General features: G+C 47.2%; 1 protein-coding gene across 8 annotated transcripts in view; it reads left to right on the top strand.

Annotated features, from left to right (window-relative positions):
• The window catches only part of LOC143808394 (uncharacterized), a 426051-nt gene that overhangs the window by 74389 nt on the left and 337111 nt on the right, over positions 1–14551 (top strand). For 2 of the 8 annotated variants that reach the window (XR_013221946.1, XM_077290992.1), the window contains exon 5: positions 654–698. The exons of 5 other annotated variants lie outside the window; for them this stretch is intronic. Coding sequence is in view for 2 of the 3 variants with exons in the window: in XM_077290992.1 (XP_077147107.1) it covers positions 654–698 (45 nt within the window). In the remaining variant the exon portion in view is untranslated. Of the gene's footprint in view, positions 1–653; positions 699–946; positions 1052–14551 lie in introns of those variants that run through there. One more of the 8 variants, XM_077290991.1, reaches the window with a different exon arrangement.

The raw sequence follows: 14551 nt of genomic DNA on the forward strand, positions 1-14551 counted from the left end.
TGCCATGTCCGTCCTCCCTCTCCCTCTGTCCCGACTGCCTGTCTAGTGATGGCCGGAGAGGACGGGACACGGCTTATACACAGCAGCTGTGGAGCAGGGGCCCTGCTCTCCTGGAGGTGGGGAGCCTGTGTACTGGGGAGCCTGTGTACTGGGGAGCCTGTGTACTGGGGAGCCTGTGTACTGGGGAGCCGGCTCCTTCCGCGCCCCATACTGCTGCAGAGTTCTCACAAGTCCAGTCTCACAAGCAGCAACTGCAATCTGTGATGGCGCCTCCTGCTGGACATAATGATGTTTTCTCTCAGAGAAGACATGAGGTAATTACTGAGGCTACAGGGGCGGCTCAGGAAGTCCACAAAATGAGCGTCCACCATGAACCTGTCCACTAGGGCCTGGTGTGACTACATGGCAAGGCAGACACCTGTACATCATCAAGTGTCAGCCAATCACAGGAGTGCACATAAAGCAGAGTCTGTGATTGGCTGACGAGGTAAGGCACAAGTGTACTGCAGCGCAGTATTAGGGGCCCCTCTCCAGTCTCTCCCTCATTGTGCGGGACTGTCCCGGTTTTGATGCTTTGCCCTGCTGTCCAGCACAGGATCCCGACACGCCCCCTTGTGTTAAGCCACGCCCCCTGCAGTCTCTTTTTCTTCCAGTGTGCGCGGTACAGCTCAGAGGGAGAGAGAGGAGACATGTTTGAGGTACGTGTCACGCCCCCTTGTGTTAGACCACGCCCCCTTCCTCTCCGGTATGTTCCTAAATGAGTCTCCATTGTGCCTGCGGTACAGACCTTTAGAGAGGGAGACACGGAGAGGGGACACTTCTGTTCTGAGGTACATAAGTTACAACACAGTCAGTCACCACCTCCACGGCTTATCTGCCGAACACAGCCCTGGGTGCCGCAATAAGCAGACCAGTGGACTGCTGAGCTAATCATGCCTGGATAGTAAACTAATCCTGCGTGGAATGAGTGGGGCTGAGCATGGTGGGATGGACACTGACAGCCTCCTCTGTTACTGGCCTCTGCTGCTGTCATTGCAGATCGACGTATCAGGTATGGAGAAGTCTGTGCAGTTAGCCGTGTGTGTATGAGGTGTACAGAGCGGAGCCGTGTGTGTATGAGGTGTACAGAGCGGAGCCGTGTGTGTACAAGGTGTACAGAGCGGAGCCGTGTGTGTACGTGGTGTACGGAGCGGAGCCGTGTGTGTATGAGGTGTACGGAGCGGAGCCGTGTGTGTACGAGGTGTACGGAGCGGAGCCGTGTGTGTACGAGGTGTACGGAGCGGAGCCGTGTGTGTACGAGGTGTACGGAGCGGAGCCGTGTGTGTACGAGGTGTACGGAGCGGAGCCGTGTGTGTACGAGGTGTACGGAGCAGAGCCGTGTGTGTACGAGGTGTACGGAGCGGAGCCACGTGTGTATGAGGTGTATGGAGCAGAGCGCGTGTGTACGGAGTGGAGCCGTGTGTGCAAAGTGTACGGAGCGCAGCCGCGTGTGTAGGAGTAGCTATGTGTGGCCATTATATGGTACGAAGTATCATGTGCGGTCATTATACAGTATGGAGCATCATTTACGGTCATTATACAGTATTGAGCATGTGGAGTTATACAGTATGGAGCATCATGTGCGGCCAACATACAGTATGGAGCAACATGTGCGGTCATCATACAGTATGGAGCACCATGTACGGTCATTATACAGTATTGAGCATCATGTGGAGTTATACAGTATGGAGCATCATGTGCGGTCATTATACAGTATGGAGCATCATGTGCGGTCATTATACAGTATGGAGCATCATGTGCAGTCATACAATATGGAGCATCATGTGCGGTCATGATACAGTATGGAGCATCATGTGCGGCCATTATACAGTATGGAGCATCATGTGCGGCCATTATACAGTATGGAGCATCATGTGCGGTCATTATACAGTATGGAGCATCATGTGCGGTCATGATACAGTATGGAGCATCATGTGCGGTCATTATACAGTATGGAGCATCATGCGTGGCCATTATACAGTATGGAGCATCATGTGTGGTCATTATACAATATGGAGCATCATGTGTGGCCATTATACGGTATGGAGCATTGTGTGGCCATATTTTTTTGTTTATAATTATTGTATATGAAACAGTGTGATCAACAGTGCTAAATGGGTGTGGTTGGGACGTGGATATGGGTGTGACTAATTATGAATGGGTGTCATCAGGGGCGTGGCCTAAAATTTGCCTGAAGGAGGGTCTCCTCTCCTCCAAACCTTGGGTACCATCTGCACATGAAGCACTCACTTTATTCACGGTGGGCATAGCCACATGCGTAAAGTGAGCATTTCAATGCAATCCTATGGCGGCGGAATCGCCGCGATTCCGTAGTAATAATGAGCATGCTGCGGATTTTACCGCTATGCGATTCCTCATCGCAAAAATGTGCAGCATGAGCACAGCAACTGCGGAATCCCATAAGATTGCATAGGAATGCGTTTTTTAAGCGTGTCTGCTGCGGCAAAAACCACGGCGGAAACACATAAAAAACGCAACGTGGGCACATAGCCTTATAGTGGCTAATGTCTTCACTAAGCACAATTATCCCCCCACTGGCCAGTCACTTACTTTACAGATGGTCATGACAGGAGTTCAAAAAGTCCCCCCCTTCACCTGCAGTATGCATGTAGGCTGATGCTCAGAGTGCAGGGCAACCCCGACTCCATAGAGACTCCAGCAGGAGGAGCAGAGGGGCTTCTGTAACACCTCAGGATCCTGGTTGTTACAGTGGCATTGCATTCCTCACGAGGAGAGTGATACCATGCTTGGAAGTGAGGAAGGATCCATTTAACAGGTATTCACATAAATGCAACATGTTCTGACTCCAGGCCAGAAGGGGGAGCACTGAGCCGGTTTCAAGGGAGCTTCCCTAAATATAGATATATGTTCTGGCTTGGAGTTAGTTAGTTGGTGCCAGACAGCAGTCTGGGGTAGTCTGTCAGAGGGACAGAGGAGAGGAGGGGCCGTGCAGACCGAATTCTGCAGCTCCAGGAAAGAGAGAACTGGAGGAGGAGAGAAAGAGAACTGAATAGTTGTAGAAACAGTGAAGGAGCAAAGGCGAGTAAGGAGCTGGAGGAGAGCCGCGATTGTGCTCCCTCCAAGCTGAAGCGCAGATACCGGTAGCCGGACGACCGAGGCTGTGGGGGTAACTTCATGCCCCACAGCAGAAACCGGTGGACAGCTAGATTTCAAGTCACCTGTCCACCATTAAGACCTGAAGACACAGAAGCACAGAGAGCCCGGCGTCATCTGAGAGACCCTGTGAAAAGGCTCGAGTTACCTGTCATACGGATAGTGTCCTACCAACTAGGGGGACAGAGAGAAAACATGAGGACCTTGTGTGAGGCCTAAGGCAGCAAGGGACTACAACAAAGCGTAGTGGCAGGCTTCCAACCCCACCTGGTTAGGGGGATACCTGAGTCGCTTCCAAGCTGGCCGGACCACACCAGCGCCCGTGATCTGGTACCCTGGACTGTGGCTGCCTGAAATCTACAGTAAAAAGGTTAAGAGACTGCAATCCTGTGTCCTCTGTTTCTTGCTGCACCCTCTACCATCTTTATCTATACACCGGTAGCCCTGGGGACCCAACTCCACCTGTGGGAAGCCATACCACCCCTGCTGCCACAACATCACCCCAGAGGACCCCTTTAAGCAGCGTCGGTCATCCCTGACCGAATTCCACAGGTGGCGTCACGAACAAACTTTATTTCCCATTTCAAATCCCTTTTAATTTGGAAGCCCAAGGCCACGGACCGGGTAACTGCCACTGTGACATATCCCTTTAATTACTGGCCCGGTACCAAGTACCCCACAGCCCTGGTGGGCGCTCCAAACTTGCATCATGAACAGGATGGACCGACCCATTAAGATAGGTCTTGTGCGCCTAAGAGACTCGAATTTGTTGAACTGCTAATTGCCGCCAAAACTGCCGCCATTATAGCACCATGTGGCGTGCAGGAGGAGAAGGGTGTGTTGTCGTTGGCGGTGCTTGGAGGAACTTTTTGGAAGTGCATTTGAACAGCAAGGTGGATTGCTGTTGAGGGGAGACAGAGAGAAGAAGAAAACAAAAAAAAAAATCTATAAATCTTCAGCTTAGCGAGTGTGAACGAGCTGAGTGTGACCTGAGCGTAAGTGTGAACGGCGGTAAGTGTGACTTGTGATTCAGTGACTTGTGATTCAGTGACTTGTGATTCAGTGACTTGTGATTCAGTGACTTGTGATTCAGGGAGTTTCCAAGGGAGGAATTGCTGTCTATTCTGACTCATGGGTATGTAGAACGCAGTGGTGCCTGGATAGGCCAATTCTTTTGGGCGCTTCCGTATTGACCTGTACTCACGTTCATACCGATTTATCAGATAGCTTAACTCAGCCACGTTCTCATGTAAGAAGACTCCAGGAAAAGAGGATTGCTTTAACTGAAATTCTTGTATTATGATGAAAGCAGCAGGTAAAAAGGAATATTCAACAGAGGACATGTAATAGGATGCATACAGATATGGGGATGATGACAAAATGGAGAATAAGGGCGTGAACAAACATACATCACAGGATCACAGTGAGAGAGTTGGGACAAAATACAGGGAAAAGCAAACTTCTGCCTAGAAAGAAGGATAGAACACAAACAATGCAAACATTGAATGATTTCCCAAGTCGTGGGACATGACACTCCCCGTCTGAAATCCTTGGATTTCACGATGTCCGTAATTCTTCGAAGTCGTTTGAACCTGAAAAAACAAGAGGAAGAAAACATGCATGCAATAATAAAACATAAAAGATTTTTAAGTCCAACTCGTTGTTGTTGACCCGTAGATCACACCAAAAGATAAGTTCAAGTATATAAAACCCATCTTCAGATTGGGGAAGCCGCAAACATGCAAACTCTTCCACCAACCCAGAATCCAATGGGAATGTTAAGGGTTCAATCCAATGGAAAATGTCAACATTCAATAAACTGGGGAATGAGGAGGAATGCTCCCCGCCGTGAACAACGTCCAGGAGCATGTTCAGTTATGTGATGTCCTCCTTTCGTAGAAGCAGCACGAGTTCAGTGACCGGGCGGAAGAAGGTTCGGGTAGAGCCCCCTTTTGTCACCTTAACTTCTACCTTACGAGTCTTTCCGTCCTCACCGGGTAGGACTTTGGTGATAAGTCCCATTGGCCAGTCATTACGATGAGCCTCTTTGTCCTTTAAGAGAACAAGGTCTCCTTCTTGGAGATTGGGACTGGGCGTCTGCCATTTGTGACGGTTTTGAAGCAAGTGTAAATATTCGGTCTTCCAGCGATGCCAAAACACATTAGCCAGGTGTTGAACTTGTCTCCACTGACGTTTGTAAATGTCCTTGTTATCGAAATTCCCAGGTGGGACTGTAGCGGCTCCAATCTTCTGTGTAAGGAGTGTAGCTGGAGTAAGTATCGTTGGAGCATCGGGGTCGGATGATACTGGAACCAAAGGTCTAGCATTTATTATGGCTGACACTTCTGCGAGGAAGGTGACCAGAACTTCATGAGTAAGGGGAAGTTTATGGTCCAGCAACATGGAGTCGAGGATCCTTCGTGCAACACCAATCATGCGTTCCCAAGATCCACCCATGTGTGAAGAGTGTGGAGGGTTGAATACCCAAGTGCATCCATTGTCGGACAAGAAGTTGTCAAACTGCAGTTCCTTGCAGGCTCCTACAAAGTTTGTGCCGCAGTCGGACCGGAGTTGTTTGGCAGGTCCCCGGATGGAAAAGAATCTTCTTAGGGCATTGATGAAGCTGGAGGTATCCATGGATTCAATAACCTCGATGTGAACTGCACGGATACTGAGACAGGTGAATAGGACAGCCCATCGCTTACTGTTCGCGGCTCCTCCACGGGTTTTCCTGGTAACAACCGACCATGGCCCGAAGACGTCTACACCAACATATGAAAACGGTTGGTCCATGCTCAGTCGATCTGCTGGGAGGTTCGCCATTTGTTGTTGTTGGTGTTTTCCTCGTAACCTTCGACACTTGACACATCTATGGAGAACTGAAGAGACGCACCTCTTCATTCCCATGATCCACAAGCCAGCAGACCTGATAGCACCTTCAGTAAGATGTCTGCCTTGGTGCTGTACTCGTTCGTGATAGTGCCGAATCAACAGAGTAGTGACGTGATGTCGACCTGGAATGATGATAGGGTTCTGCTCCTTATCGTATAGGTCTGATTTACTTAAACGTCCTCCCACTCTTAGAAACTTGAGATGATCGACTACTGGATTCAAGTCGAGTAGAGTGCTGTTTTTGGACACGCTGACTCCCTTGGTAATACTGCCAATCTCATGTGAATATTCTTCTTGTTGCACACACCTGATGATAACTTGTTCAGCATGGTCTATGTCGTCGGCAGTAAGACGACTCTTACACACGTGCCAACCATGGCACCCTGAGGGCTTGTCCTTTGTAAAACAGCGAGCAATGTGAATGAGACGAGCTACAGTTCGTACAACGGAGGACCAGCTTGAAAAGCGTTCAAAACGATGAGACTTCAAACCTTGCCTAGATGTCATTGAAGTATAGTGAGCAGAGATAGTTTGTCTTATCTCCTTGTCAGATTCTGGTTCCACCAGCTCATAAGCATTTTTGGTGTTGTTTGCACAGAAATCTTCGTACAGGAGACTGGGAGGCATCAACCACATGTTGTCACCAAGCTTAGAAGCAGCTGCGAGTCTTGTACCTCGGTCGGCTGGGTTTAAATCGGTGGAGATGTGATGCCACTGCTCAGGGGTAGAAAAACTTCTGATGCGCTCAACTCTGTTGCTCACATATGTATAGAACTGCTTTGTTTGGTTGTGAATGTACCCGAGTACCACCCTGCTGTCAGTGTAGAAAGTAAAGGAATCAATTGTAATGTCCATTTCGTCTTGTACAACTTCAGCAATTTCTACTGCCAATACCGCAGCACAAAGCTCGAGTCTGGGTACAGAGTGTGCAGGCTTTGGAGTTAATTTGGCTTTACCCAGGATGAAACCACAGTGTACCTTGTTAGCTCCTAAGGTCATCAGATAAGCTACTGCGGCTATGGCTTCTGTAGATGCGTCAGAGAAAATATGGACTTCTCTTCTGATTGCAGTCGAAGGTGATCTTGGAGAATAACAACGTGGGACTTGGAGTTGCTCTAAGAACTTCAGAGACTTCTTCCACGCCTCCCACCTTTGCTGTTTCTGAGTTGGGAGCGGGGTGTCCCAATCCGTGTTCTCGGCCGTAAGCTGTCTTAACAGTATCTTGCCTTGAATAGTGATGGGTGCTACAAACCAGAGAGGATCATAGATGCTATTTATGACAGATAGGACTCCTCGTTTGGTAAAGGGTTTGTCATAGGGTGACACTTGGAAAGTGAAGGTGTCCCGTTTGATATCCCACAGTAGACCAAGGCTGCGCTGTGTTGGAGGAACATCGGAACCCAAGTTGAGGTCCTTTAGGTTTGTGGCATGGTCCTCAGATGGAAACGCGTTCATTACCTCTTGACTGTTAGAGATAATCTTGTGGAGTCTGAGGTTTGATGTGGATAGCATTTCCTGTGTTCTGGAGAGTAGGTCAATTGCATCTTCGCTTGTGGGCAAGGACTTGAGCCCATCGTCCACGTAGAAGTTCTTCTCTACAAATTGCCGAGCATCGGAACCGTACTCTCTCTCACCTTCCTGGGCTGTCCGTCTCAGTCCATAGATCGCCACAGCAGGTGAGGGACTGTTGCCGAAGACATGGACCTTCATCCGGTAGTCTATGACCTGATTGTTGACGTTGTTGTCCTTGTGCCATAGGAACCTAAGATAGTTTCTGTTGTCTTCTTTCACAATGAAGCAATGAAACATCTGCTGAATGTCGGCCATTATGGCAACAGGTTCTTGTCTGAAGCGGATCAATACTCCAAGGAGGCTGTTGTTCAGGTTGGGCCCAGTTAGGAGCAGGTTATTGAGAGAGAGGCCTTCAAACTGAGCACTGGAGTCAAACACCACTCTGATCTGATTAGGCTTGCGAGGGTGATAGACACCAAAGGATGGAAGATACCAACATTCTTCTCCCTCCCTCAGTGGTGGCGCAGGTTCAGCATGATTTCTGTCAAAGATGTTCTGCATAAAGTCAATGAAATGCTTCTCCATCTCTGGTTTCCTCTTTAGGGTACGCTTTAAGGATGAGAACCTTGCAGTTGCTTGCTGCAGGTTGTTCGGCAACCTCACTCTTGGGAAACGAAAGGGTAAAGGAGCTACCCAACTGTTGGAGTCGTCTTGAACAAATTCTTTATCCATAACCTTTATAAATTCTTTATCTTCCCTTGTGGGTGCCAACTTGTTGTCATTACTTGTGGAATCGAACACTGATGACCCGAGGTTTTCTTCCCAGGACTGGAGTGTGTTCATGTTGTTGAAGGATTCCTGTTGCCACTTGGTGTTGCTCACTTTCTCTTTCACCCAGTAGTGATGTGGGCATGGTTGGAAATGGGTGCTGCGACCATTTGACAAAATGTGTGTCTTGTAAGAGGAGATGTTGTTAGGTCTCTTCATCTTGTGTATGCAAACATTGCCTATGATTACCCAGCCTAGATCTAAGCGTTGGGCAAATGGTGCATCGTGTGGTCCATTAATTTGCTGACGCACCTTGTGCAGCCGGAGGATGTCTCTGCCTAGCAGAATCAGGATATCTGCACTGTTGTTGAGGGCTGGTATCTTGTTTGCTATCCCCTTGAGATGTTGGTGATGAAGAGCAGCCTCTGGCGTTGGGATCTCTTCTCGATTGGATGGAATCTGGTTGCACTCGACCAGTGTAGGTAACGGTATCTCGACGGTGTTCTCGAGAGATGTCGCTGTAAGACCACTGGCCCTTCTCCCATAAACCTCTGTAACACCACTGCAGGTACCTAAGGTGTAAGGGTAGGCATTTCCCTTTAAGTTAAACATATCAAAGAGTTCTGACCTTGCAAGTGATCGGTTGCTCTGATCATCCAGAAGGACGTACACCTTCACGGCTTTCTCTGGGTGACCGTTGGGATATACGTTCACCAGGCAAATCTTCGCACAGGACTTGTCCCAGAGGTCTTCTCCGCAGACTTCTGTGCATGAAGAAGATATTGTGGTATGGCTTGCAGTTTGAGCTGCGTCCTCCCCGCCATGGCTCGTGGTGGGGGAAGGAGTAAGTGTAGAGTCAGGACGGAATGGGTGGAGTGCTTGTACGTGGTCCTCACTGTCACACTCCATGCACTTAATTGTAGTTTTACAGTCTTTAGCAAGGTGTTCAGTAGAAGCACAACATCTGTAGCATACCCCGAACTTCTTTAGAAGCTCCTTGCGTTCCTGGAGCGGTTTCTTCCTGAAGCCGATGCACTTTTTTAAGGGATGTGGCTTCTTGTGGATGGGACATTCACGATTTGGGTTCTCTATCTTTTCACCTTTGTTACTCTTGTCTGGGGCTGGTGTTGGTAAGGGAAGAATATCCGTCTTCTTCACTGACACTGGACCTCTGCGGTTTCTGTCGTTCGAGCGTGCGCTGACGTATTTAGAAGGAGGTGAAGCTGGGCCACTGGATTCTTGGTAAGAAAAGCTTGGGTCGTTCTTGCGCTCTGCCACGTCTTTTATAAACTCACAGAAGTAGGAGAATGGAGGAAATGACACTTGATGGTCTTTCTTGTATTTTGACCCTAGTGTAGTCCACCTTTCTTGCACGTTGTACGGTAGCTTGGAGATAATGGGATTTACTCCACGAGCAGTGTCCAGGTAGCTGAGGCCAGGTAGGTGGGTGTCTGCCTTGGCCAGCTGGAGCTCTAACAGCAAGTCACTGAGCTCTAGGAACTTTGAACTGTCCTTGCTTGATATCTTTGGAAAACTCTGTAATCGCTTGAACAGTGCGTCCTCTATGGCTTCTGGACTGCCAAAGTTTTTCTCTAGTCTTTCCCATGCAGCCATGAGACCAGCCGTTGGATTACTGATATGTACAGACCTGAGTCTCTTGACACGCTCGGTGGATTGTGGTCCTAGCCATCTGATTAGCAGGTCCAGCTCTTCGGCAGCAGTGATGCCGAGGTCACTAGTTACGGTTCTAAAGGCATTTTTCCAACCTCTGTAATTTTCAGGTTGGTCGTCAAACCTTGTGAGACCGGTTTTAGTAAGTTCGCGGCGAATCATGTACCTTGCGAAGTCGGACATGTCTGTTCTTTCTGACTTAGGATGCACGAATGTGGGCTGAGCGGTGTTGTACATAGGAGTGGAGACGTCTTGGACTTGAAACGTGGGTAAGTATGGAGTGGCATATGCATTTAGTCCAGCAACCGGTTTGGTGGGTATAGTCTCTGCTACATGCGGAGCTGGCACTGTGCGGTTGTCGAGAGTATAATGACCTGCCGGTATATTGGGTTGCGTGTAGATAATAGCCTGTGGAGTTTGATGAGATGCAGGGTCTTGGCGCATACTGGAATACGAAGGAAGTTCAAGTTTGGGAGCATTGTACTGACCTTGAGTGTAGGGTTCTGTAAGTTGATCGGCATCCTGGTGTCCTGGAGAAGCATGAACGCCATCAGAAGTGTTAGTGATGATCTGCGGTTCGCCATTTTGGCTTAGCACGTAGTCTCTTGTGCGTTCAATAGGGTCCTCCGCCTCCACTTCACATAAACTGATGCTGTCTCTTTGACTCCCACTGATAGCTCGCTCCAGGATCCTTAACTCCGCCATGGCTGTTGCGTGCTCACATTCCTTCTCCAGAGCTTCCTTGCGTGCTGCATCCGCATCCATTTCTGCTCTCTTTTGTGCTGTGGCTGCATCCATTTCTGCTCTGGCTGCTTCTATTTCTGCTCTCTTTTGTGCTGTGGCTGCATCCATTTCTGCTCTCTTTTGTGCTGTGGCTGCGTCCATATCTGCTCTCCTTTGCGCAAAGGCTGCTTGTATCTTAGACGTTTCTGCCTTAGCACGTGCCCTTATAAGCTGCTGGCTGAGAGTGGAATATTTTGATGAACTTGACCTAGATGAGCGTTTTGAGTGCTTAGACGATTTGGATGAGCGAGATGATGCATCTGGTGTCCGTGCAATTTTAGCCTCTATCTTTGTCTTAATGTCGCGTACGGTGCAGTCCCTTTCAGAATTAAGCTGCTGGAAACTTTGCAATTCTTTTAAAGTCTCTGGCAGATTCAGTTTTTTCAGGAGAATAATGTATTGGTCAGTCTTCTCCATATACCTTTGGTATGCTGTGCATAATTGTTCTAGGGCTCCCTCAAGTGGTAACTCATGAGAAGCAGGCCTTGATACAGTGTCTATGTGACTCAGCACTTTCTCCCACAGTGAAGACACATCACTATATACAACACATTTTTCAGTCTCTAAATTCTCCATGACTTTCCATGTAGGTTTAACTGTACGTTTTCCTCTTTCACTAGCTGGTGGATGGGGATCTGGGTCTCTGTCCTGTGTTTGTAAGTCTGGTAGGGACATTGTATTCCTTGCTTCAGACATGATTTGCTTGCAGGCAGGAAGAGTGGATGATGAGGGTTATACTTCTCACTGTTTATCTGCAGTGTGTGCTTCTATGCACGCTGGGGTCTGGCTGGGAACTGGGTTACTGTGTATCTGGGAAATGTCCTTTTCCACTGAGGTTCAGCACAGACCTTGAGTTACTGTCTCTGAAGGCAGGCTATTCCTTTTTACTATTCTGACTCATGGGTATGTAGAACGCAGTGGTGCCTGGATAGGCCAATTCTTTTGGGCGCTTCCGTATTGACCTGTACTCACGTTCATACCGATTTATCAGATAGCTTAACTCAGCCACGTTCTCATGTAAGAAGACTCCAGGAAAAGAGGATTGCTTTAACTGAAATTCTTGTATTATGATGAAAGCAGCAGGTAAAAAGGAATATTCAACAGAGGACATGTAATAGGATGCATACAGATATGGGGATGATGACAAAATGGAGAATAAGGGCGTGAACAAACATACATCACAGGATCACAGTGAGAGAGTTGGGACAAAATACAGGGAAAAGCAAACTTCTGCCTAGAAAGAAGGATAGAACACAAACAATGCAAACATTGAATGATTTCCCAAGTCGTGGGACATGACACTGTCTGTTTTTTTTTTCATGTCAGACTAATTTGATCAGCTTCTATGAAGAGGTAAGTTCCGGACTGGACCAAGGGAACCCAGTGGACATAGTGTATATGGACTTTTCTAAAGCTTTTGATACAGTGCCACACAAAAGGTTGTTACTTAATATATAAGTAATAATGGAGCACACTCGGACTGGGTCGCGGTTAGCAGTGGGGTACCACAGGGGTCAGTATTGGGCCCTCTTCTTTTTAACATATTTATTAATGACCTTGTAGGGGGCATTCAGAGTAGAATTTCAATATTTGCAGATGACCCTAAACTCTGCAGGGTAATCAATACAGGGGAGGACAATTTTATATTACAGGATGATTTATGTGAACTAGAAGCTTGGGCTGATAAATGGCAAATGAGCTTTAATGTGGATAAATGTAAGGTCATGCACTTGTGTAGAAGTAATAAGATGTATAACTATGTGCTTAATTCTAAAACTCTGGGCAAAACCGTCAATGAAAAAGACCTGGGTGTATGGGTGGATGACAAACTCATATTCAGTGGCCAGTGTCAGGCAGCTGCTACAAAGGCAAATAAAATAATGGGATGCATTAAAAGAGGCATAGATGCTCATGAGGAGAACATAATTTTACCTCTATACAAGTCACTAGTTCGACCACACTTAGAATACTGTGCACAGTTCTGGTCTCCGGTGTATAAGAAAGACATAGCTGAACTGGAGCGGGTGCAGAGAAGAGCGACCAAGGTTATTAGAGGACTGGGGGGTCTGCAATACCAAGTTAGGTTATTACACTAGGGGCTATTTAGTTTGGAAAAACGAAGACTAAGGGGTGATCTTATTTTAATGTATAAATATATGAGGTGACAGTACAAAGACCTTTCTGATGATCTTTTTAATCGTAGACCTGAGACAGGGACAAGTGGGTATCCTCTACGTCTGGAGCAAAAAAGGTTTAAGCATAATAACAGACGCGGATTCTTTACTGTAAGAGTAGTGAGACTATGGAACTCTCTGCCGTATGATGTTGTAATGAGTGATTCATTACTTAAATTTAAGAGGGGACTGGATACCTTTCTGGAAAAATATAATGTTACAGGGTATATACACTAGATTCCTTGATAGGGCGTTGATCCAGGGAACTAGTCTGATTGCCGTATGTGGAGTCGGGAAGGAATTTTTTTCCCCAAGGTGGAGCTTACTCTTTGCCACATGGTTTTTTTTTTTGCCTTCCTCTGGATCAACATGTTAGGGCATGTTAGGTTAGGCTATGGGTTGAACTAGATGGACTTAAAGTCTTCCTTCAACCTTAATAACTATGTAACTATGTAACTACTAGATGGTGGCCCGATTGTTGTGATTTTGCTTTTTGCTCCCTCTAGTGGTTACTAGTTTTTTGACTCTGGTTTTTCTGTCATTCCTTTAATCCGCACCTGAGGTCGTTAGTTTAGGGTGTAGCTATATAAGCTTCCTGGACCTTCAGTTCTGTGCCTGGCAACGTAGTTATCAGAGCTAGTCTTCTGTGCTCTTGTCTACTGATCCTGGTTCCAGAAAATATCAGCTAAGTCTACTTTTTGCTTTTGCTATTTGTTTTGGTTTTTGCATTTTTGTCCAGCTTGTTCCTGGTCTGCATCCTGACCTTTGCTGGAAGCTCTAGGGGGGCTGGTGTTCTCCCCCCGGACCGTTAGACGGTTCGGGGGTTCTTGAATTTCCAGTGTGGATTTTAATAGGGTTTTCGTTGACCATATAAGTTCCCTTTCCTTTTTCTGCTATTAGTTAGCGGGCCTCTCTGTGCTAAATCTGATTCATTTCTGTGTTTGTCATTTCCTCTTACCTCACCGTTATTATTTGTGGGGGGCTTCTATCCAGCTTTGGGGTCCATTTCTCTGGAGGCAAGAAAGGTCTTTGTTTTCCTCTACTAGGGGTAGCTAGATTCTCCGGCTGGAGCGTGTCATCTAGAATCATCGTAGGAATGATCCCCGGCTACTTCTAGGGTTGGCGTTAGGAGTAGATATATGGTCAATCCAGTTACCACTGCCCTATGAGCTGGTTTTTTGTATTCCTCAGACTTCCACATTCCTCTGAGACCCTCGCCATTGGGGTCATAACAGTTTGCCAGGCCAACTATTAAATGTTTAGTGCATTGCAAAAGAGGGATTATAAGAAAGAAGATTCTGAGTTTTTTTTTTTTTTTTTTTCTCTCTTCTTCCTTCTTCCCCTTTACCTCAGAGTGGCTATGCTTGCTGCAGACATGAATGTCCAGACCTTGATTACAAGTGTGGACCAGCTGGCTACTCGTGTGCAGGGCATACAAGACTATGTTATCAGAAATCCTAGGTCTGAACCTAAAATACCGATTCCTGAACTGTTTTCCGGTGACAGATTTAAGTTTAGAAATTTCGTGAATAATTGTAAATTATTTTTGTCCCTGAGACCCTGTTCATCTGGAGACT

This window comes from Ranitomeya variabilis, chromosome 2, assembly GCF_051348905.1.
Source record: "Ranitomeya variabilis isolate aRanVar5 chromosome 2, aRanVar5.hap1, whole genome shotgun sequence".
Classification (NCBI taxonomy): Eukaryota; Metazoa; Chordata; class Amphibia; order Anura; family Dendrobatidae; genus Ranitomeya; species Ranitomeya variabilis.